The sequence below is a fragment of the Tursiops truncatus genome, chromosome 2 (assembly GCF_011762595.2).
Source record: "Tursiops truncatus isolate mTurTru1 chromosome 2, mTurTru1.mat.Y, whole genome shotgun sequence".
Classification (NCBI taxonomy): domain Eukaryota; kingdom Metazoa; phylum Chordata; class Mammalia; order Artiodactyla; family Delphinidae; genus Tursiops; species Tursiops truncatus.
The window spans coordinates 145,408,952-145,434,807 of record NC_047035.1 but is presented as its reverse complement, the minus strand read 5'-3'; the positions used below and the strand labels follow the sequence as shown (position 1 = coordinate 145,434,807).

General features: G+C 44.3%; 1 protein-coding gene across 2 annotated transcripts in view; it reads left to right on the top strand.

The window, feature by feature from the left end:
• The window catches only part of ENTREP2 (endosomal transmembrane epsin interactor 2), a 358,647-nt gene that overhangs the window by 157,979 nt on the left and 174,812 nt on the right, over positions 1-25,856 (top strand). For both annotated transcript variants that reach the window (XM_073801484.1, XM_073801483.1), the window contains exon 2: positions 24,892-24,948. In XM_073801484.1, coding sequence (XP_073657585.1) covers positions 24,892-24,948 — 57 coding nt within the window. The remainder of the gene's footprint in view (positions 1-24,891; positions 24,949-25,856) is intronic.

Sequence of the window (25,856 nt, the reverse complement as noted above, 5' to 3'; positions counted from 1 at the left end):
CACATCTTGGAGACTTGGTTTCTCTGTCTGTAAGAAGGGGAACAATGTGCACCTCACACTTGATGCTTGGTGAGATAATCATTGTGAAAATCTGTTGTCCTTATGGTGCTACGCTGTGAAGCCAGCCAAGTGCTCTCTCTCCCGCTTCCACATGTCCTGGGGCCTTCATTGTTTTAGGAAGTGTAGGCAGAGTTTTAAAAGCTGTGACAGAGTTTGGCAGGAAGAGGGTAAGAGATAGTATGTAAGCAAAGTACTGTGTGAGGGGCTGTGATTGGTGAACCCTGGTCACAGTGTATTAATATTTTGGAAGTTGTTGATTCTTGTGTAGGGCTTTGGATCAAAAATCCAGAGAAACAGTTTCTTGAAACTATCACTTGAAAAATAGTCTGCTCCATCAGGTAAATGCCTTTCATAAGCTCATAATTCGCTAGGCATTATGGACATAAACCTACATTGAGATAATAGATCCAAGAAGGGGCTATGCTACCAGATGAGTAAACAAAAAGCAGGGCCAAGTCAGTGTGCTCATAACGAGTTCATTTATCTTTCATCTTGTTAATAAATAAGTAAAGAGAAAAGATCCAACAGTGTGGTCTGTGAATATATTGCGGAACAGGGAAAAGAGCAGAATCTAGAAGAATCAAAACAGAGTCGTAGTATTCAGATGAGAATTTCAGGAATTCAGTCCTCACTAACCTGGAAGAAAACATGGCTTCCAGAAACTGGAAAGGATAGTTCATTTGTTGTTTAATTTTAGACCTTGTTAAATATGGGTGGTAAAATTTCAGGGTGAAATCACTAAAAGAAAAAAAAATAGACTCTAAATTCTAAATTGGTAGCAATAAATAAATGAAATAAGAAAAATTTCAACCCAAAATAAAAGGCAAGAGAGGAGATGAAAAATATACAAAAAGTGAGGCAAATAATTTTTTTTAAAGACAGAAACAAATCCAAATATTTCAATAATCTCAATACATGTAAACGGAGTAAACTTACTTGTTAAAAGACGTACATTGTCAGATCAGATTGAAGATCAAAACTCAGTTACATGTGCCTTCAAGAGACATACCTTCAACACACAGAAGTGGAAAGGTTGAAAGTAAAAGGATATAAAAAAATAAGCTATCCTGATATTAACCCAGCAGAGCTATTTTAATATCAGACAAAAATAGACTTTAAGTTAAAAAGCATTGTTAGGGAGAGGGCCATTACATATATACCAGGCAGATACAATTCTATGCTTATATACTTTAATAAAATAACTGCAGAGTATATAAAGAAAAAGATATCAAACTGGAGAGAGAAATTGACCAATCTTGCCATGAAAGGAAGGAAATTTCAACACATAACAATTATTGATAGATCCAAAGAGATCACATTTTCTGACCATAATAAAGTTAGAAATCAATAATTAAAAGATAAGTGGTGCCACCGTATTTGGAAATTTAAAAAACATTTTAATAACTCATTAGTCAAAGAAGAAATTATAATGAAAATTAATAGCCTTAAGTACTTAGAAAGAATAGAGGCTGGAAACGGATGAACTGAGTGCTCAAGTTAACTTAGAGAATAAATAAATTCAAAAAAAGCAAAGTTCAGAACAGAAATTAATGAAATAGAAAACAAAGCTACAACAAAGAGAATCTACAAGGCCAAAAGGTGGTTCTGTGAAAAGTCTTAACAAAATAGACAAATATGGTATGAATGGGCAAGGACAAAAATAAGACACAAATAACCACTACTGTGAATGAAAAGGAGGATGTAATTACAGATACAGAAGAGATCAAAAAGTCGACAAAAGCATGTCCATTTGACAGCTCAGATACAATGGACGAATTCCTAGGTACTCCCTTTAAAGTCAGAACATTTATAAACTATAATATTAGAAAAAGAGTTTAGCAAGGCAGTTAGCTAGAAGATTAATATACCAAAATCCAATTCTGTCTTTATACTTCAGCAACAGACAAATGTAATTTTTAGAAGGATATCATTTACAATAGCACAAAAATAAGGAACCTTAGAAATACACCTAACAAAAGATGTCTGAAACTTCTATGCAGAAAGTTATAAAATTTTATTGATGGACGTTAAAGAAGACCTAAATAAATGGAGAAATATACCATATTTATAGAGCTAGGCAGACTCAGTATGTGAAGATGATTTTTTTTTCCCAAATTAGATTCAATTTATAATGCAATTTAGTCCATTACAATTCCCAACAGGATCTTTTTTTGTGTGGAGGGGTGGGGGGGAGCTGGTATTTAACAACCTAATTATAAAATTATATGAAAGAACTATTGGCCAATAGAAGTCAGGAGATTCCTGAAGAAGTTTGGGGGATTTATGATAGCAGGTATCAAGCAAGACTCATTCTAAAGTTAGAGAAATTAAGCTTAGGTACAGGAGTAGACCCATCAGTAGGTAAAACCTAACCTTGAAACAGATGTGAGACTGTGCTGTCTGGTGGAGGTTGCTCTGGCCAATCAGGCACAGAGGGGAGGCAGTCCACCATTAATGGTGCTGGAAGGGCTAGTTATCTATATGGGATAATCAGTTTCAGGTAGTTTAAAGGGTTAGACGTTAAAACTTTTAGAGTAATATGAAAACTGCAAGACAATGCTTTTCCATCACAGAATTAGGAGACTTTTTTTTTTTCAAACAAGACACAAAAATACCAAAACCGAAAAAATGTTTGAAAGATATAACTACCTTTAAATTAAAGGTTTTTTTTTTAAATTGAAAGACATAAAGAAAGTAAAAAGACAAGTGGCAGAAGATATTTGCAGTACACATAACTGATTGTGACTTTGTGTAATGAACTCCCACAAATCAGTAGAAAAAAGCCACAAAACTCAATAGAAAAATGGACAAAATGCTTCAGCAGGCGTTTCACAGAAGTGGACTTGCGTGTGCTCAGTAAGCATGTGAAAAGATTCTCCAGGCAGCGTGATGCCTTGGTGGCCTCCGGGTCGTCAAACCTCCTTGGGAGAAAAATAGTTTCAACAATTTGAACTAGAGTGTCAGCAGCTGGGGTTGGTGACCGTGGGACTAACGTGGAGACTGAAACTCGTTATCACTGAACCTGTGAAAAAAGTTATTATCAAAAGACATGGAATATAACATAAAAATATAATTACAGTTTGGATCTAAAATCCCAAATTATGTTAACAAAGAATGAGAAGTGTGATAGAGTGATGGACAGATAGCATAATTGTGTTAAAACCTTATCTACTTTGAGAAAACCATAATTCAAAAAGAGACATGTACCACAGTGTTCATTGCAGCACTACTTACAATAGCCAAGACACAGAAGCAACCTAAATGTCCATTGACAGATGAATGGATAAAGAAGATGTGACATATATATATACCACGGGCTATTACTCAGCCATAAAAAGAAACGAAATTGAGTTATTTGTAGTGAGGTGGATGGACCTAGAGTCTGTCATGCAGAGTGAAGTAAGTCAGAAAGAGAAAAACAAATACCGTATGCTAACACATATATATGGAATCTAAAAAAAAAAAAAGAAAAATGGTACTGATGAACCTAGTTGCAGGACAGGAATAAAGACGCAGACATAGAGAATGGACTTGAGGACACGGCCTGGGAGGGAGAAGCTCGGCTGAAGTGTGAGAATAGCATCGACATATATACACTACCAAATGTAAAATAGACAGCTAGTGGGAAGCAGCAGCATAGCACAGGGAGATCAGCTTGGTGCTTTGTGACCACCTGGAGGGGTGGGATAGGGAGGGTGGGAGGGAGACGCAAGAGGGAGGGGATATGGGGATATACATATACATATGGCTGATTCACTTTGTTATACAGCAGAAACTAACATGGTATTGTGAAGCAATTATACTCCAATAAAGACCTATTAAAAAAAAAAGTAAACACATGCTCATCCTGTGACCAAGTGATGTCAGTCCCACGTACGTGCCTGTTGTGGGCTGAATTGTGTTCCCCCAAGTTCATATATTAAAGACCTCACTCCCAGTACCTCAGGATGTGACTGTATTTGGAGACAGGGTTTTTGAAGAGGGATTTAAGGTTAAATGAGGTCATTAGGGTGGACTCTAATCCAACATAACTGGTGTTTTTATAAGAAGAGGAGATTAGGACACAGAGCCTATGAAGACACAGAGAGAAGTTGGCGTGTCTCTACAAGCTCAGGAGAGAGGCCTTAGAAGGGACCAACCCTGCCGACACCTTGATCTGGGACTTCCAGCCTCCAGAACTGCGAGAAGATAAATTTCTGTTGCTTAAGTCTGTGTACTTTGTTACAGTAGCCCTAGAAGACTAATACAATGGCCAAGGAAAAGGAGAATCCATTTTCACTGAAAGACTTACATAGTAATGTTCACAGTGGTTTTATTTCTTATCTTTAAATTTTTTGTTGAAGTATATTTGATTTACGGTGTTGTGTTGATTTCTGCTGTGCATCAGAGTGATTCAGTTATATATATTATACATTCTTTTTTATATTTTTTCCATTATGGTTTATCATAGGATATTGAATATCCTGTGATACACAGTAAGACCTTGTGCTACACAGTAAGACCTTGTTGCTTATCCATTCCGTATATAATAGCTTACATCTGCTACATCTGCTTATAACCTCCCACTCCATCACTCCCCCCAACCCCCTTCCCCTTGGCAACCACAAGTCTGTTCTCTATGACCATGAGTCTGAGGCTTTATTTCTGATAACCCCAAACTGGAAAAAACCCAAATGTCCATTCATAGGAGAATGAATGGAGAAGAAAAATAAATTGTGATATGTTCATATAATGGAATACTATGTAGCAATAAAAAAAGAACAAACTACTGATTCATGCAACGATATGGATGAATCTCATGGGCAGTGTTGAGTGAAAGAAGCCTAATACATAGTTTGGTTCCACTTATATTAATTAACTTTCAGGCAAAATTAATCCACAGTGATAAAGGTCAGACTGGTGTTACCTCTGGGAAGGCACTAACCAGAGAAGAGCATAAGGGAGCCGGTTGGAAGCTGGAAACATTTTATATCCCAATCTGGATTTTGGCTACACATTGTATATTATGTGAAAATTCACCAAATGTAATGTTTCAGAGTTTCTGTTTGAGATGATGAAATATTTTGGAAAAAGTAGTAATGACGGTTGTACAACATCACAATTCTAATTAATGCCACTGACTTCTACAATTAAAAATGATGAAGATGGCAAAAAACAGAAAACTTATCTACTCTGTAGAGGCTTTAACAAATACTGTTTACTCTTTTTATTTATTTATTTTTAACATCTTTATTGGAGTATAATTGCTTTACAATGGTGTGTTAGTTTCTGCTTTATAACAAAGTGAATCAGTTATACATATACATATGTTCCCATATCTCTTCCCTCTTGCGTCTCCCTCGCTCCCACCCTCCCTATCCCACCCCACCAGGCGGTCACACAGCACCGAGCCGATATCCCTGTGCCATGCGGCTGCTTCCCACTAGCTATCTACCTTACGTTTGGTAGTTGTATATATGTCCATGCCTCTCTCTCGCCCTGTCACAGCTCATCCTTCCCCCTCCCCATATCCTCAAGTGCATTCTCCAGTAGGTCTGTGTCTTTATTCCCGTCTTACCTCTAGGTTCTTTATGACATTTTTTTCCCTTAAATTCCATATATATGTGTTAGCATACGGTATTTGTCTTTTTCTTTCTGACTTACTTCATTCTGTATGACAGACTCTAGGTCTATCCACCTCATTACAAATAGCTCAAGTTCGCTTCTTTTTATGGCTGAGTAATATTCCATTGTATATATATGCTATATCTTCTTTATCCATTCATCCGATGATGAGCACTTAGGTTGTTTCCATCTCCGGGCTATTGTAAATAGAGCTGCAATGAACATTTTGGTGCATGACTGTTTTTGAATTATGGTTTTCTCAGGGTATATGCCCAGTAGTGGGATTGCTGGGTCATATGGTAGTTCTATTTGTAGTTTTTTAAGGAACCTCCATACTGTTCTGCATAGTGGCTGTACCAATTCACATTCCCACCAGCAGTGCAAGAGTGTTCCCTTTTCTCCCCACCCTCTCCAGCATTTATTGTTTCTAGATTTTTTGATGATGGCCATTCTGACTGGTGTGAGATGATTATCTCATTGTAGTTTTGATTTGCATTTCTCTAATGATTAATGATGTTGAGCATTCTTTCATGTGTTTGTTGGCAGTCTGTATATCTTCTTTGGAGAAATGTCTGTTTAGGTCTTCTGCCCATTTTTGGATTGGGTTGTTTGTATTTTTGTTATTGAGCTGCATGAGCTGCTTATAAATTTTGGAGATTAATCCTTTGTCAGTTGCTTCATTTGCAAATATTTTCTCCCATTCTGAGGGTTGTCTTTTCGTCTTGTTTATGGTTTCCTTTGCTGTGCAAAAGCTTTGAAGTTTCATTAGGTCCCATTTGTTTATTTTTGTTTTTATTTCCATTTCTCTAGGAGGTGGGTCAGAAAGGATCTTGCTGTGATTTATGTCATAGAGTGTTCTGCCTATGTTTTCCTCTAAGAGTTTGATAGTTTCTGGCCTTACATTTAGGTCTTTAATCCATTTTGAGCTTATTTTTGTGTATGGTGTTAGGGAGTGGTCTAATCTCATACTTTTACATGTACCTGTCCAGTTTTCCCAGCACCACTTATTGAAGAGGCTGTCCTTTCTCCACTGTACATTCCTGCCTCCTTTATCAAAGATAAGGTGTCCATATGTGCGTGGGTTTATCTCTGGGCTTTCTATACTGTTCCATTGATCTGTCGTTCTGTTTTTGTGCCAGTACCATACTGTCTTGATTACTGTAGCTTTGTAGTATAGTCTGAAGTCAGGGAGCCTGATTCCTCCAGCTCCATTTTTCGTTCTCAAGATTGCTTTGGCTATTCGAGGTCTTTTGTGTTTCCATACAAATTGTGAATTTTTTTGTTCTAGCTCTGTGAAAAATGCCATTGGTAGTTTGATAGGGATTGCATTGAATCTATAGATTGCTTTGGGTAGTAGAGTCATTTTCACAATGTTGATTCTTCCAATCCACGAACATGGTATATCTCTCCATCTATTTGTATCATCTTTAATTTCTTTCATCAGTGTCTTATAATTTTCTGCATACAGGTCTTTTGTCTCCTTAGGTAGGTTTATTCCTAGATATTTTATTCTTTTTGTTGCAATGGTAAATGGGAGTATTTTCTTGACTTCACTTTAAGATTTTTCATCATTAGTATATAGGAATGCCAGAGATTTCTGTGCATTAATTTTGTATCCTGCTACTTTACCAAATTCATTGATTAGCTCTAGTAGTTTTCTGGTAGCATCTTTAGGATTCTCTATGTATAGTATCATGTCAGTACTGTTTACTCTTGACTGAAAACCAGAGCCATGTGGGTTAAAGAACAAACTGAAAATTTAAAGCTACCCAGCAGAAATGAAAACCATATATGTATACCTTCCTAATTACTAGCTATTAGAACCAAGTTTGAAGAAATCAACTGTAAGAAGTTATTCTGGAGGCAATCTGGGAAATTTGAAGAAGGATTGAGCTTTACTGATAATACCAAGATATTTTATTAATTATTAGTAATTTGTAGATGTATTGATGGCTTTGTGGTAATATAGAAAAATATCCTTAATTTTTAGATATGCCTATTAGAAGATTTAGGGGTGGAATATCACGATGTATGTAATTTATTTTAAAAAGCAAAGAAAAAGAGATGAAGCAAATACGGCAAAGTCGTTCATCTAAGTGATGGGTTAAGGAGGTGGATTGGATTTTCTTATCGTTTCTGCTTCTGTAACTATTGGAAAATTTTCAAAATTAAAGAAGTTAAGAAAATCATCAGAAGGGCTGAAAGATAAAGTTGAGGAAATCTCTCATAAACCTGGACAAAAAAGACCAGGAACTTGGAAACGGGGATGAAAAGGCATGCGAGGGTGAGCCAGAGAAGAGACATAGGAATAGTGAAGACCAAAGGAAATGAAGGGGAGAGAATCCTTATAAAATAATAATACCAGAAATATTTCCAGAAGGGAAAGGTATGAGGTTGCAGATTCAGACTAAGGACCCAGTACTTCACCTGGTAAATGAAAACAAAGACCCTCCCGCCTCTGGGTAGTTTCCTATGTTCCCTCCTGCCCTCCATGTCCGTCCTTCCTGTTGGGATCCATCACCCCAGGATTTTCCATCTCCTGGGTTCCCCCTCTCCTGGTCTTGTCTTTCATCTTCTGTGTCCCTTTCTAACACAACCACATGGTTTCACTCATCCTTTGTCTCCCCTTCCCCTGCTCCCTAGGGTGCCGGCTCTGTGAGGGAGGCACTGGGGGTCCCCTTCTTTCACAGCCGACCTCCCTGGGACTAGAACAGTGCCTGGTAAATGTTTGCTGATGAATGACTCAGACTCCTCAGCAGCCACACGAAGTCAAAACGTATTAAATCACCGCCTAAAAAGTGCTGAGGGAAGGTCATCTACAACTTAGACTTTCTGTCTCTACGTATCAGACATGCAGGGTCTCAGAAGTTTTACCTGCTCTGGATCCTTTCTCTGAGAATTATTGGAAGATATGGTCTGTCAAAAAAAATGGGGAGAAAAATGAGAGAGAGGAAAACACGGGATCAAGGAAACAGTGGCTGCAGCCCAGGAGAGAGGCAGAGGGGAGTCCCAGATGAAGGCAAGTCCCCGGGAGCTGGGTGCACCAGGCCAGTAGGATGGCCAGATACAGGGGAGCAGGGCTGGAGGGCCCCACAAGGGACACACCCAAGGAAATCCGAGTGAATGGAGCACTCGATATGCTCAGACACAGCAAGAAGACACTCAGGTCTGCAGAGGGCTTGGGATGAGTTTTTTTTTTTTTTTTTTTTAGTTGGCTATGGCTTAGTACTTTATTTTATTATTTTTTTAACATCTTTATTGGGGTATAATTGCTTTACAATGGTGTGTTAGTTTCTGCTTTATAACAAAGTGAATCAGTTATACATACACATATGTTCCCATTTCTCTTCACTCTTGCGTCTCCCTCCCTCCCACCCTCCCTAGGCTTGGGATGATTTATGATGGATGTATAGAAGATGAAATGAAAAATGAGGTGGTTAGCCCCAATTAAATATTGTAATATGATTTTGTGTGTGTGTGTGTGTGGTACGTGGGCCTCTCACCGTTGTGGCCTTTCCCGTTGCGGAGCACAGGCTCCGGACACGCAGGCCCAGCGGCCATGGCTCACGGGCCCAGCCGCTCCGCAGCATGTGGGATCTTCCTGGACCGGGGCACGAACCCGTGTCGCCTGAATCGGCAGGCGGACTCTCAACCACTGCGCCACCAGGGAAGCCCCTGTAATATGATTTTTTAAAGGCACTGTAATTACAGTACTCCTAGTGGCTCAGTTATGGATAATATTTACAAAGCCATTATAACGTAAACACCAAATACTGTGTTGGGCTGTTAGTGCATTGGAATCGGGAAAGAGCAAGATGTGTGTGGATTTGGCTGTGTCTGGTGTGTGCGTGGATTGCCGGGGAGGTGAAAATCCTCAACTTTCACAGTCAGATGTCAGTCACAGCATCAAGCTGAGAAATTTGAAAGTAAATACTAGAAGAAACAACCAAAACAACTGTAAGTGGTGGCCTCTCTAGGAAGCAAGTTGGCTTTTCAAATCATGTAAAAGAATCACTTAGAATATATATAAACATACAGATATATGTTAACTGTACACAATTTATAGTGCATGACAGTTTGCAAAAGAATAGGTCAATAAGAGATATTGGCCATTTCTGCATAATTTCAAAAAAAGAATCACTTAGATCAGAACAAATTAAGTATTCATATATTTATATGCCTGTTCAAAAAACTTTACTCGTAATGTTTGTGATTCCAAATATTTATAAGGCAATAAATGACTCTTTAAGTACATGGTGGTATTTTCATACAATGGAATACCATTCAGCCATTAAAGTGTTGTAAATAAATACTTACCACGTGTCATGTCATGATCATGATACATTATATATTATAATGAGGGGAGATTATTGACAATACTCTGACTCTGTTTTTATCAAAATCTATTTCAATACAATCCAATAGAATTCAATCTAACAGAAGTTGTAGAAGTAACGAGAGATCCATGGTTTCATGTTCCTCCTTTCGTTTGTCTGACTTTCCTAATTTTTTATACATTGAACTTGCATTGCTTTTGTTGTACGATAAAATAAAGGGGAGAAGTCAGAACACTGCTCCCCAGGGCCATGCTCCCTCAGCTGGCTGCAGGACCGGAGGGGCCCAGGTGAGAAGGGTACCTTGAGGTGGGCGGGGCTGTCGGTCTAGAGACAGAGCCTTCAGGACACACCGCTTGTATGCACACTGGGAGACCAGGCCCCGGGTCAGCGTGACCATCTATGGAAGACGTGCCCTTTGTCCCCAGCACCTGCTGCAGCAGGAAGGCCAGCGCGTCGATGGGAGTGTGGGTGCTGCTGTCCCAGTGCCGGGGTCCCCAGGGGGCTCCGCATTCCGGGTGATTAGCTATGCAGGGGAGGGGGAGACAGAGGGACTCACCGTGGTGGAGGGGCCTGGAGGAGGCAGGACAGGTGGGCAGGGACCCTCTGAGCCTGAAGCTTGGAGGACTTACCCTGAGGGCAGAAGAAAGCCACTGACAGGAAGAGTTGGGGAGAGTGGCTTGGTTGGATTTGCATTTAAGATGATTCTTCCCCGTGGAACAAAGGTTAGAGGTGCCGCCAGGAGTAGGGCAGGGAGACCCGCTGGAGGGCTGTCGCCGTGGGTCCAGTTGGAACCACAGGTGGGCTCGTTGTCCAGGGAAGGCCAGATACCAGGCAGGCGTCTTCTGCAGAGAGAACAGACTTTATTGCAGGCGGCCCTGCAGGGAGACAGGAGGTGATGAGCAGCTCTGTGTCCCCATGAGCTTCCTAGGGTGACACTGATTGTTGACGTTGATCTGGGGAGGGGGCGGGGAGGAACTCGGAAACCATGGGTGGAAGGTGAGGGGAAGTTTGGAGAGCGCCCTGCACATGCACGACTGTCCTTCATGCCTCTTCATGGGTCGCAGTGGTGAATTCCAGGGGTTCTCTGTGTTACATGGCGGGGGCGGGGCTGTGGTTCAGCCTCTGACTCTAATGTTCGCTGCCGATCACTCTGGTCCCTCAGTGCGCCTGCGCGATGCTCAGTCGGGTTGTTCCCGTATCTAAGGTTGCTGCCAAACAAGCTTGGAGGTCTGGGTGAATCGTTTTGTTTCTCCCTCATGCGCCTCAAGTGTGCGAGGTACAGGGTATGGTTTCAAGGTGAGAAGAGACAACCAGATAGCAGGTGTGGGTGGAGCTGGGAGCGGGGTCCAGTGTGGGTTGGACAGTAGGATGCACGTGCCTTGGATGGGATTTGAGAGTGAGGTGGGGGATGGAGGGAAGCGGGTAAGTCTGGGTTTCTGACCTGCACACCTGTGTGCACGGCGGACCTCTGGCGGGGCAGGGATGTCTCCATTGGCTGCGGGGGTGCAATAGGGCCATGGACCACACTGAGTCAGACCTGCTCCAGCACTTTCCAGGAGGCCCTCAAGGAAGAGAGGCCGGGAGAAGGGGTTTAGATGCAAAGGGCAGGAGAAAGCGAGCTCTCCCAGGAAAGATGGTGTGTGCAGGGGGGAGGAGGAGAGGGGAGGGGGTGAGGGAGCCCCTATTAAGGGGTGGCTGCGGGGGTCTGATGGGGGCAGCCAAGGCAGGAGGGTGTTCTGGAAAGGCGGGAGTGGGACCATGAGAATTGAAGGAGATTCCCTGGACTTGGCGACCCCAAGGCCACTGCTGACCAGACGTGAGAGTTCTGGAGGCGGACTCAGGGCCAGTCGCAGGAAGGGGCAGTAGCAGTGGGGATGGAAATGGCTCTTATGGGGTGCCAGCCCTACTGCCCGCTCTTGGGGAGGTCACTGCATCTGTCCGGCGCCTTCCCTACATGGCATCAGCATAGGACAGCTGTCCAGTCCCCCAGCCTCTGTGTGGGGTCCTAGAAGCGTCTAACCTGTGGGTGGACACGGGCCGTGAATGAGGGCCAGGGGCCTCGCTGGGATCCCAGGGTCCCAGTGAGAGTGACTTCAGCTGGACGGTCATCAGCGGGGGTGGTCCTCACACACCCATGGGAGCGGCATAAGGAGCACTCCTGGTGGCCTTTTGCAGGAATCAAGTCCCCGTGCCCCTTCCTCCCCTGTCCTCCTCCCGGGACCTCACCAAGTTCCAGGACAGGAGGCTCTTTTGGCACCCAGGTCTCTGGTGTGGCCTGGGCAGCGAGGAAGGCCAGGGCTGGTGTGAGGGCAGAGGGCCGGAGAGGGGGGCACCTGGGGGGGACATCCGGCCCAGGTGGGGCAAATGGGCCGGCAGCCTGCGGGTCTGGGCGACAGAGGGCCCTCCGAGGGGCAACCGTGAATGTCCACGAATTCGGGAGGTCCTTCAGGGCCCAGCCCCCTGGCTCCAGGGGCAGGAATTCCAAGAAGGAAGCGTGCTTTGGGGTGGGACTGACTCAGAAGACTCAGGATTCAGGAGCACAGCCTCAGGCACTGAGAGCAGAACAGCCCTGGGAAACCCAGGCAAAGGCACCTTGAAGGCACAGTCCTAGATTTTGGAGTTTGCATAAACAGCGTGTGGTTTCTAACATTAGTGCAGTGGTCTTTATTCATAATCATCTGGAAATGAAGGAGCAATTTGTCTACCAGACAGGCTCACTTCCTGTTGTCGTTCCAGTGGATTTAAAAGTTGATGTGGATCTGTGAATTCGCTTGCATAATTATACTCTGATAGCTTTTCATTACACGTAATGCGATTTTAATGGAATTAATGTTCTGTATCAACAAATACATTGTTTTTATTGTTGTGCAAAGAGGAGACTCCTAAAAGAAGAGAATCAACATGATTTGTAAATGGTTTATATAATATTCTTTTCCAGACTTGGCAATGTAACTGCCCACTTCGTGTTGTGCTTTCTTTCCCACTTGGACTGAGAGAAAGAAGGGGGTCAGGAGGGTCCCGCATACATTTGGGTGCTGGTTGGGATCCATCTTTGAGAGTCACGTGTATGTCTTAAACTTTTTATCATTGTTCATCACAGAGGGGCAACCCACATGGAACTGCCCATGGCCACCTGGCTGGCGCATCTCTGGGGAGACCAGGCCTTCCTGCTACCCATACACACTTGTGGGTCAGTGTCGGACCCCCAGCCAAGAGCTGGGGTTCTGGTTTCTTGCCCCCTTTATTCAGCTTTGCAGCCGTAAGTCTACAGAGTCCGTTGATGTCTGTGGTGAAGCAAAGGGCCCAACAGTGCAAGCGCTGGACTCCCACCTGGGGAAGGGGGCATGGCAGGGGGTGATCCCCCAGTTTCTCAGGTATGCCCCCGCCCCCTGAGAAGGCAGAACCAGCCATGTTAGCCTGAGTCTCAATAAAGTGCTTTCTGTCTTCTGTATAAAACATGGGAAGTAGAAGGTTTCACGGAGGGTGTTAAAATCCCACTCTCAGGAGGTAATCAGAGGCGTCTTCGGGTTCCGTGCTAGTTTCTTTGTGTTTTTGCGTGTCGGCATTTGTATTTATCTACTTATAGAAGGGAAATTATCCCCCCTCCCAACCATGTTGTAGCCTGCTTTTCCTTTTCTTCTTTTCCTTTTATGTAGTGTGAACTTTTCCAAATGGCCCTAAATATTTTTCCATAACGAGACTCAACGGCAGCAATTGGGAAGGATCTGAAAGATAAGCAGTTCCCTCTTGCCGAAAATCCAGGTTGTTCCCCATTTTCAAAATGATAAATAACACTTTGATTAATATCTGGAATTCTTAGAAGAGGAATTACAGGCTCAAACTGTATGCTTAGTTTAAAATATTCATCACATAATACACACAGGGATTAAAGATTAGTATTACTGAAGGTTACACACATAAAAGCGAGCATCCTTTTGCCCCCTCCCCAATCTGGTTTCCCATCATTAAGTTTCTTGTATTTCCTTCCAGAGAAACATTTCTGTATGCACCAGCACCCGTTCCTTTCTGTTTACACAAATGGGATTCATTTTCTGCACACCAGGTTGTGTCTTGTCAGTTATTTATCTTTGAGACCGTTCCACAACAGCACAAACAGATCTACCTCAAATGTCATAATGTGTATATTCACGTTATATGTAAATATCAAAGTTTATTTAACTAGCCCTTTATTATTACCCACTGGTTACAGCTTTTTGCAGTAAACAGTGTGATGTACCTCTGGTAGCACATCGTAGGCTAAACTCCCATCACTGAGTATGAGTATGTGCAGTTTCTAATTTGGGAGGTTTATGAACTTGCCCCCAAGGCAGGCTGCCTCAATTTATACCAACACCCATAATGTTCGAGAGGAACCTTCCCCCCGCCCCTTGCCACCACTGGGTTTTTATCAAACTCCACCAAAACACATTTACAGTCTGATTGATAAAAATATTCCTCTTTTGGCTTGCTTTTAAAAAATCAGAGTAGGTTTAAGCATCCCTTTATATGCTTACTGTCCATTAAAAATGTGAACTTCCTATTCCGAATCCTTAGTCACTTTTTTCTATTGAGTGGTTCCTTTTTCTTATGAATGTATATGAATTCTTTGTGAACTGAGACAATCACCCCTTTGTTTATTGAGTGTATTATAAATATTATTCCCACGTGCAGTTGGTCTCTGATTTTATGTTCTTTTTAAACATAAATATATGTTCATTGGCTCTTGCCATGACTACATAAAGAAGCACCCAAAGGTCAATAGTTGCCAGTAGCCTACCTTTATTTTCTCCTCTGGGTTTGCAGGCCACTGGGGCCCGCACTTTGGGCTGGAGGCTCCTGGTTGGGTTTAGGTCTGTGCCATGTGTCCATTCTGGGGCCCAGGCTGATGGGGCTGTGTCTTTCTGTGGGCCGGGAGGCAGGAGCGCAGAGGGCGAGGGGCAACACGTGATACCCCCGGGGTGCCTTGGGTTGGCGGCCACGCCCACCTCCCATGGCCAAGGCCAACATTGGGTGGGGATGGCACTGTGCCCACTCTGTCCAGAGGCTACCACGTCACATGTCAGAGCCTCGTACTTCTTATACAGGGAGGCCCTAGGACTGAGAACCAAGATTCTGTTCATCACATGCAGGTGCTTTTTAAAAATAAATATTTAATTCATTCATCTTTTCTATTAGGACCCTTGATTCTGTGTCGTGGCTCAAAAGGCTGACTTCTTTTCTAAAGATTCTTTCAAGATTCTGCCATGTTCTTCTAGGGTGTTCATGTTTTGATTTACTTCTTGGTTCCTCTGGAATTTTTTTTGGTATAAAAAGTGAGGTAATGATTAAGCTTTATTTCTTTCCAAGTGTCTAATCAGTTGTCCCAACACTTTTGATTGGATAGGTTTTCTTTTCCCCTTTTTAGTATGTGAATGAGAATTGCATGGGATTTAGGTATTGCTTCGTCCTTCTATTTAAAGAAATGAATCTTTTTTTCCATCTAATAGTGAAGTATTTTATGATTTCAGTAGATGTTTGAGATTTTCTTGATAGTGCTTTCATTCATTTCACATTAGTCTGTTTATTCTAAGACAGTCTGCCTTTTTGCTTGCTGTTACAAATGGAATAATCTTTCCTTAATTTTATCCTCTTTTCTAACCGGGCTTTTCTTACATGCCTATGTGAAAGCTATTTTTTCTGTAGTTCATGAGTTTATATCCTGACATTAGAATGGGGTGAGTCACTTAACCTCTCGGTACTTTACTTTTCTCATCTGTGCAGTAGGGCACAAAGATCACACATGCCTTTCAGGGTTGTCAGGATCCAAAGAGGTAAAGTATAAAACCTTGATAAGTGTCTGGTATACAGTCAGTGCTCAATAAATGTGAGTATTGATAGTAATATACTTTCTTCGTATGTTACTTTTCTAACCAGATGGTTTACTGAATCCTCTTATGGTTTCTTTTTCTTTTCTTTTCTATCAATTCCCCTGGGTTTTCTAGTTTGATAAGTATATCGTTTTCAAGTAGTAGTAATTTTGCCCCCCTTTCCAGTACTTATATTCGTTTTCTGTTGCTACAGAGCAAATTACCACAAGCATAGAAGCTTAAAACAGCACAGATTTATTATGTCACAGTTTCCGTGGGTCAGGAGTCTGGAGCATTTGGGCTGGGTCCCCACTCGGGGTCTGAAGGCTAAAATCAAGGTGAGGCTCCATGAAGCCTCGTCTGGTGACCTGACCAGGGAAAGATCCGCTTCCACACTCCCTAGGGTGTGGGCAGAACTCGTTCTCGTGGTTTTCTTGCAAGCTGTGGGATGGAGAAGCCCACCCACAACACGACAGGGCAGCGCACCCTGCAAGGCCAGTGCAGAATCTCCCACGTGCTTCAAATCTTTGACTCAGGAAGGGCCGAGACCCAGAGGGCTTGCTTGATGAGGTCAGGCCCACCCAGGAGAAACTCCCTTGGATTGACTTAAGGGAGTTAACTCAAACTGATTTGGAACCCAAGTATGGCTGCAAAATCCTTTCACCCTTGTCACATAGTGTAACCTCAGCCCAAGGAGATCGAAATCCATCAGGTTCACAGCCCCTCCCATCCTCAAGGGGAGGGGATTCTGTAGAAGGCGTACACCAGAGGTGGAGGTTGTTGGGACCCTCTCACTGGTCTGCACACCACACTAGTATTTTCAGAAGAATTTTAAATATAAGTGGTGATTGTGGGCATCTTTATCTTATTAAATGAAGAACTTTTTTTTTTTTGTAAAAAATGGAGATTGAATTTTATCACATGCCTTTTCTACATCTACTGAATTACCATATTTTTCACTTTTATCATATTAATGATTAATTTTATTACTACATTTCCTCTTAGTGAACCATCTTTTCATTCCTGACATGAACCCCTTGTCTTGTTCTTTATCCTTCTAAATGTACTGCTAAATTCTATTTTCTACCATTTTATTTAAAAATTGATGTTCCTCTGTTTATAAGTAAAATTGGTCTATTTTCTACTCTTTTGATATTTTACAGGTTTGTAATTGTTATGCTGACATTTGTAAAAAAAATTTGTAAAGTTTCCTTGTTTTCTCCCTCTGTGCTCAGAGAAAAATTAAATAATGTCGGAAATCTCTGTGCTTTGAAGTTTGTGAAGAATTTGCCTGTAGCTGTTGGCCACTTTCCCAATTTCTTAGTGTTAATAGGTACATTTAGCTTTTTGATTTGAGAGGGAATCAACTGTAGTAAATTATATTTTGCATACCACATTAGTAATTTATATTACTAGTATAAATTAATATAAAATTAAAGTAATAGGGCTTCCCTGGTGGCGCGGTAGTTGAGAGTCCGCCTGCTGATGCAGGGGACACGGGTTCGTGCCCTGGTCCGGGAAGATCCCACATGCCGTGGAGCAGCTGGGCCTGTGAGCCATGGCCGCTGAGCCTGCGCTTCTGGAGCCTGTGCTCCGCAACGGGAGAGGCCACAACAGTGAGAGGCCTGCGTACTGCAAAAAAATAAAATAAAATAAAAATATCCTAATATTTGTAACTTATATTGTACATTAGAAAATCACCTGTGACATCCTGGATGCTGTACATTGAACGTTTGTGTCCCCCTAAAATTCACACGTCAAATCCTAGTCCCCAGTGTGATGGTATTTGGAGTAGAGCCTTTGCGAGGGGATTAGGTCATGAGGGTGGAGTCCGCATGAATGGGATTAGTGCCCTTATAGGAGAGACTCCAGGAGCTCCCTCACCCTTTCCACAAGTGAGGACACAGTGGAAGGACCACTGTCTATGGACCAGGAAGTGGGCCTCACCAGACACTGATCTGCCTATGCCTTGGTTTTGGACAAAGGACATGCTTCTTGAGGCACTGCAGGTGTCTGAGGCCCCCCACCTCATCTGCAAACACACACACACACACACACACACAGTGGCAGGTGGCTGGAGTGCAGGGAGCGGTCAGAGCAGTGCATGGCTGCAGGGAGGTTGCCCTGAGCCTGGTTGCCCCCTGCACAGCGAGATTGGCCAGGAGGGCTCATCCTGAGGTCTCCATGCTGTGCCATGAGGTTCCTGGAGACCATAGTGTTAACGAATCCTGGGTGCTCCCTGGTTACTGGCAGAACTCTATTGGGAAAAATTCCTCCATTTTGGGTCCATAGAAACTCACTGATGAAGATCAAGTGCTGTATTCACAACAAAAGACTTCCAAGAATGCAGGCATCAAAGAAAGCCAGCTGCAGTGAGTGGGGGTCAACAGAAACAATGAAGGACAGACTTAGACACCTTCCTTTCACTACCCCCTTGGACTCTAGAAACTCTGAACGTGAAACAGTTAAAGTAATTATGGGCAGAATCCTAAAGATGAGCATACAACAAGAAACTATCTGAAACAAATAGCTGTATTTGGGGAAAGGTAAAAATAGAACTTCTAAATACCTAAAATATAACAATAGAATTTTTCTAAACAAATGCAAATGTTCAACAGCTGATTAATAGGGAAAATACACCTGGAGAAAATATTCAGAATGAAATACTGAGTGGCACGGGTGTGGCCGATGTGAAAGAAGAACTAAGGGATTTGGAGGATGAAGTACGAAGGATCAGCATGTGGCTATTGGGGTCCCCGACAGAGAGGACGTAGGAGAGAAAATATTTGAAGAAGTACTGGCTAAAAATTTCCAGAACTAATGAAAAATATAAATTTACAGATTCAGAAGCACAGTCCATCTCAAAGAGGATAAAGAAAAAGAAATGCACACGTAGACATATCATGCAGAAACTTCAGAACACCAAGGGCAAGGAGACAATCTTAAAAGTCTTTAAAGAGTGAGCAACACCCCTCAAGGAACAGCAGTTTAATGACAGCCAACTTCTTGATGGCAACAGTGGAAACCAGAAAGTAGAATAATATCTTCAAGCTCTTGAGAGAAGACACTGTCCACTTAGGATTGTGTATCCAGCAAAACTACTCTTCAAGCATGAGGTGAAGTAAGAAATTTACAGATAAACAAAAAAGGGGAATTTGCCATTAAAAGATCTGCACTGAATCAAGGATTTCTAAATCAAGGATTCCTAACTTCTGCTAGAGCAGTCTGGTGAGGTCTTTGGGGTCCCTCTCAGAATGAGGTTTTTAAGTGCATGAAATAAAATATACAGGATTACAAAGGAAACTAATTACTTTAAAACATTTTAAAATCAACTTATTTTTAAAAGTATAATAATATATGTGTGACATTACTAATCAAATAACAAAATCCAGTGTCAGGTCTAGAAACTACCCTAATTTCAGAGTAAACAGCTCTGGAGAAGCCTACATATTACAGGGCAGAGCCAGGGCACATGAGTTTGGTACCCAGCGTACGTGAGCTAATTTGCATCAAGGAAACACACATTGCAGTAGAACAGGTGGCGTGTATCTCAGCTCCGAGTTATTTATAACATTTATATGATTTTACTTTTTTTTCTTTCATGGGGCAACTTTGTCATCGATTTATAGCTTTGCTACTATATGAAAAGCAAATGAAAGCTGCAGAGTTCTTTTTCTATTGTGGAGAAGGTCCTTTGAGGAGAGTGGCTTTCCTTGTGGATGTTCTGAGTTTGATGCACTGATATGCAGAGAAAGCGAACGGTTGGGAGCAGGAAATGTGCTGAGGGAAGGAGGCACAGGCATGGGTGGGATGGGAAGGCTGCAGAGGTGTCTCTTTCCCAGACGGGAGCCGAGATGGACTCAGGAGGCTGAGGGCCTTCACACCTGATGGAACCTGGCCATGTGGCCCCGGGGAGACCCAGACAAAGAAAACCAGGCTGAAAGAGAAGAAAATGGAGGTGGGATAAAGTAGGAGGATCACCTACTCCATGAGGCCCACGTAGCGCAGGCCTGCAATCCGGAAGGTGTGGAAGGTGGGGACCCACAGACGTCTTTCATTCTGAGCAGCTCAGAGTACTATCTGTGCCCTTATTGCAACAGCAGGTCTTTCTCCAGACACGTGCATGCTGGCTTTTTAGTGGTAAACTGGTACCACTGTAGCTATGGGGCAGCCGGCCATATATTTTGTGAAATAATTTAATTGGTTTTCAAGTCTGCATTCTGGAAGCAGTTGCTTCACTACCCGAAATGTTGCATTACTGTTTGCCTTTGAACCAGATTGGAAGATCTGAAGAAAGTTCCTGATTTTAGTCAGTGAAATAACTTTTCAGTCTCAGAGACAAGATTTAAAGGACTGATTTATTCCGGGCCTCGGAGTACAGGGGCAGCACCAATCAAAGGCAAGGACTTCTGCTGTAAAGCTGCTGTTACTTCCCCGCAGTCTCTTATCCCCTCTCATTGCTCCCAACAGCAGGAAGCTCTTTCTCGTTTCTAATTTTATCTCTTGCATCTCTGTAGGCTGGGTGGGGAAGTGGAGAAAAGAGCCACTTGGCGTCCTCACAGCAACTCACAGGTGCTGGGAAAGTTAACCCTCCTCTCTGGGCAGCATCATGCCTTTCCTGTTCTTTTTGGCTTTTCTTTCACAACTACTGAATTGTCTGTTCCTCTTCTCTGACCCACTTCAGTGTCTTTGTAAACTGCAGACTTTGAATAACAATCCTGGCAAATTAAACAGGACAGAGGGTACTTGAGATATAATTTCACTGGCCAGCTAGATGCAGGAGCCGTTTCTCACAGGAGTGGTACAAAGTAAGCCTGCAGAATTACCGATTGGCAGAACATGCAACATCGTCCTGCCTTGTTGCTAGGATGGAGCAAACAGCAGTTCAACCTAAGTCCCTGTCTTTTCAGAGCAGGGATATGGTCCCCTCCCTTGGTTGCCATGGGGATGGGAGCAGGCACCCTCAGGGAGGAGGAGCCGAGCATCTGGTCTTTGAAAGTCTCTTCCACTCTAACGTAGTCACCCTTGTTAGAGCTGGTGCTGGTGTTTCTGTACCAGAGGCAGAGAAGTCAGCTCTACCTGAGAGCAGACGTGGAGGGAGAGGGGATATTTCGGAACAAAAATCCAGCATCCCACTCTGGAAATGTTAGTGTATTAGTAAGCTTAGGCTGCAGTAACAAAATATCGTAGAAATAATGCCATTTGCAGAAACATGGGTGGACCTGGAGATTGTCCTACTGAGTGAAATAAGTCTGACAGAGAAAGACAGATATCGTATGATATCACTTATATGTGGAATCTAAAAAAAACGATACAAATGAACTTATTTACAAAACAGAAAGAGACTTATAGATATCGAAAACAAACTTATGGTTGCCAAAGGGGAAAGGTGGGAGAGGTATAAATTAGGAGTTTGTAATTAATATACACATACTACTATATATAAAATAGATAATCAACAAGGACCTACTGCAAAGCACAGGGAGCGCTATCGATATTCTATAATAACGTATATGGGAAAAAAATCTGAAAAAGAATGGACATGTATATGTATAACTGAATCACTTTGCTGTATACCTGGAACTAACACAACGTTGTAAATCAACTATACTCCAATATAAAATAAATATTAAATTTAAAAAATTAACATAGACTGGGCCGATTAAACAGAAATGTGTTTCCTTGAAGTTCTGGAGGCTGAAAGTCTGCAATCAGGATGCTGCCATGGTCAGGTTTTGGGGAGGGCCCTCTTCTTGGCTTGTAGACAGCTCACTTCTCTGTGTCCTCATGTGGCCTTTCCATGGTGTGTACATGTGGAGAGAGAGATCTCTCTCTCCTTCTCTTCCTATAAGGTCACCATCCCATCATGGGGGCCCCACCTTCACAACCTAATCTAACCCTAATCACCTCCTGAAGGTCCTGCCTCCAAATACCACCACATTGAGGGTTGGGGCTTCACCATATGGGTTTGGGGGGGACACAGATGTTCAGTCCCTGACAATTTGTTTTCTATTTCTGCAGAGCAGATTTCTGCCAACTTTGCAGCTTAACACAACACCCATTTACCATCTCACAGATTTCTTGGGTCATGAGTCTGGACATGGCTTAGTAGGGTCAATTGGCCAGGGTCCCACGGGCTGCAGTCAAGGTGTTGCCAGGGCAACATCATTTCAAGATGCCGTCCCTGGGGAGGGTCACGGAATAGCACATCCTACTCACACTCAAGGGGAAGGCATTATACAAGGTCGGGATCTCCATGCCTCATTGCGTTTGATGGTTTTATTCTTTGCCTTCGTATAGGGGACTTGGATCCATTCCCAATTATAGTTATTATTGATATTTAGAAATGTAAATTATCTTCAAGAAGCAAATAGTCCATGTTTGTTGGAAGTAAAATTATTTGAGGGGATTTGTGGAATTATAACTTCATGATGAAGATGGGAAATGTCAAGAATTTTTACTGTGGCCTCGGATAAGTGCTGTTAACTTCCTTTGTGTTTAGAAACCCCTGCTCTTCGGAGGTCCAGTAAAATCCCTGTTGTAAGTGGCCTGGTCATTGTAGAGACTTGATAGTTTTAGCAGCTTCTGCTTAGAAGATGAAGGAGTTCTGTCTGTGCGTATCAGAGAGGACTTGAGAGGTCTGGGGTGGTTTGGGAGTTCAGTGGGGCCCCATGTTCCCTCGAATTCCTAGGCCCTTCTTGGGTGAGGAGGCGTTGGGCCACGTCTGGAAGGATGGGTGAAATTTCATCTGGTAGAAATGAGAAGGAGAAAGCAGAGCGTAAGTGGACATCTTCTGGGAGATAGTCTGAGAATTCTCATCCTCTCTCCAGCCTCAGTCTGGGCGTGGCCAGTGTTGGTGTGAAAGGCAGACAGAGGACACTGTGGAAGCCCCATCCTAGGCGGATGGTGGGGTCAGAGCTCAGCCCCCAGAGCTTGGCCATCATCTGAAGGAAGAGAATGGGGTGGGGCTGAGGCAGGGGGCCAGGAGGTGGGCGGTGACAGGAGGGGAGTGCTGAGTATGGAGGGAAGACAGCCTGCAGGGGTTCCGTTCCAGGGCTCGTGTTTGAGAAATGCAGTGGCTTTGGTGCCCAAAGTGGCCAGGACATGAGTGGAGGGTCACTTAGGGCGGTGCTGGTGGGAAAGCAGGGACCGGATTTGTGTGGGTCTGGTTGCCCGTCCAGGGAGGTGACATTCACCTGAGAGGCGTCCAGCGCAGTTCCAGTGGAGGGGCAGAGGTGAGTGAGTGGCAGAGCACCCCGTCCAGGCAGGTAAATCATGAGAGCGAGGGCAAGCAGAGGGGGAGGAGAGGTGTCGAGAGGAAGAGCCAACCCAGCTTCACGACTGCGGCTCCTGAACGCGCCAGGAGCTCAGATGTTGATGGCGGAGTTGGCAGAAGTTTTGGATTCTCCACAAGAAGGTTTGGAGGTGGAGAGAAGAGGTCAGGGTGTGCGCTCTCCAGCATGAGGTGATGGTGAGAGTCCCGACAGCCTATCCTTAGGAGAAATGGCAGCTCAGTCCAACGGAAAATGACTAGGGGGAAGTCGTGTGTCCATTGAGGAGGAAGAATTCGACACCAGAGAGGGTGTTCTGATGGGTGGAGTGTTGGGTGCAGAAGGGGAGAGAGTGGCTTTAGAGACACGTGGAGAAGAATGATGGAGACTTGACCTCGGAGACCGTGGGGCAGGGGGGTGGGGAACAGCAGCCCAGGGTTTCTGTGACGGCTGCAGCTGGAGCTGGGCAGCATCACGGAGAGGGGAGACTCGGGAGGTGGGAAAACGGTTGTCTAACATTTGCAGCACTGGCTGCGTTCGGAAGAGGTACGTGCCCTGAAGAGAGAAGGTAGATGTGACAGGCTGGGGAGCAGAGCATGCGGAAGCTCTTCCATTCATTCTTTTCTGTTAAGTGTGTGTGTGTGTGTGTGTGTGTGTGTGTGTGTGTGTGTGCGCGCGTGTGTGAATAAGGTTTAAAGCCTTTCATATAAAGACAACTGGTCCGGGTGTTGTTGGACATCTGAGACCAGCACGGCACTGGGTGGGTGGAGGCTGCAGGGTCTAAGACTCGGTCCTGCTCAGTGCAGAGGTGCTGGAGGGTGAACTGGGCTCTGTCACCATCGGGACCTTGTGGGTCTGTTCAGTTGCGCGTTCTGCTCTGGGTCTGGGGTCGGTCCTTTTGGAATCCCGGGGAAGTGCAGCCCGGCCCCTCCAGCCTGGTCCCGGACTGCCTGGCCCAGGCCCACTGTGGAAAGTCAAGGTGGTAACGGCCCTTGTCTGTTGCATCCAGCTACCCCTCTGAAGGCAGATTGCGGTGGGCAGTGGGCATGGGGTGCAGCTGTGTCTCTGTGGTCCAGTGGCCCTGCCTGGGCACAAGGAGACTGGGAATATGGGGATCAGCAAACATGGGTCTGACGTGGGCTTGGGGGGCAGCCCGGAAGAAGGGTGTGCCAGGAGCCGAGGGTGGTTCTCCTGGGAGTTGGCAGACAAAGGGCGACAGGGGAGCCAGGGCGGAGGGGGCACTGCTGGGGAGGTTCTGGGGGGACACGCTCGGCAGGGCGGGGGCCAGGGGTCGGGCAGGGCTGGCCTGGGCCGGGGCGGGCAGCTTAGAGCCAGTGTGGACAGCGAGGGAGCCTCCTGGGTGGGGTGAGAGTGAAGGGGAGACCCCTGTAGGGGCTTGGGGGGGGTCCCAGGTGTGGGAGAACAGAGGGAGCCTTCAGGCCGCTGGGCAGGTTGCGCGTGACCTGTGAGTGGGGACAGCACCGCCTTCCCCAAAGTAGTGTGTTCAGTGCTGTCTGTGATGTTAAATCACACAGCAAGTGTCTCTCAGGACCTGGGGGGATAAGGCTGAGGGCCCGGGGGTGGGTGGGAGGCTCGTTCAGAAAGCGCATCTGCTCTCGGCATCCCTGCGAGCTGGTCACTCTGGCCCCGCGTGGTGGCTGCGGGTGTGACTGTCGGGAGGGACAGACCCACCACCATGACCCACTCCTGCCTGCGTGCTGTGCTCTAGAAAAGTCCTGGGAGGCTCCTCACCCCCTGCTCCCTCTGTTCCAGGTGCTGCTGTCGGGACTTATCGGCGTCGTCTCCTGGAAGAGGCCCCTGTCCCTCGTGGTAAGTGGCACCCGGGTCCCCATGCGGCCATGGAGCAGGGCTCTGCCCGCGGAGGTGTGAGTGCTTTCAAGGCGCGTTCGTCTTGACCATGGGCGTCCTGCTGCCCCCTCCACGGGCGCTCACGGACCATCCTCTTTCTGTTTTTCAGTGTTGTGCCCTCTTGGAGGACATGCCACCAACAAAGGCATTTTAATAAGTGCAGATGCAAGCGTTTTCTCTAGACTGATAAACACGATCGTGCACATGCATATGCTTACGGGTGATCACACAATAGGACGTAGCTCATCCGAGTTCGAGAAATGTTAGCTTTCTGTGTGTTTTGGAGACTGTGAAACTCTATGAGGTATTGGTATTTCTTTGCATAGATGTTTCTTTGGAAGAAGGAAGAAAGGGGTGCCCCTGGAGCCCTCTCTTACGGGGTCAGGCCTCATGCTGGGGAGGAAGACGCCACACGGCGGGTGGAAAGAGGATGATGGTTTTTCCATCTGAAAGTACCCAGGGTGAATTTATGTCTATTGATTTGTATGTGTGTTCTTCTCAGCATGTGCATTAATATATTTATGTGTCCACGTCAGGACTATACGGAGAGGTTTTCTGGGTTTTGATGGATAATGAAAAAGACGGCATGGATTTTTTCCTCTTAGGTAGTAATCAATTATTTAAAATCTCTTCTTTAAGTGATTAGACTTGGAGATAATGACATACTAAATATTAATGGAAATAGAAAAAAACTCACAAATCTTGTCTGTTGTAAACACCTCCTCCTTCGTGAGGGGAATCGTGACATCCTGAAAAGGCTCTGGGAGGGAGGGGTAGTTTAATTCAGGGGACCTCCTCTTGTACAAAATACTGAGAAATTTCCTTAAAATGTTTTTATATTGACATTTTCAAATATTCACCAGAGTAGA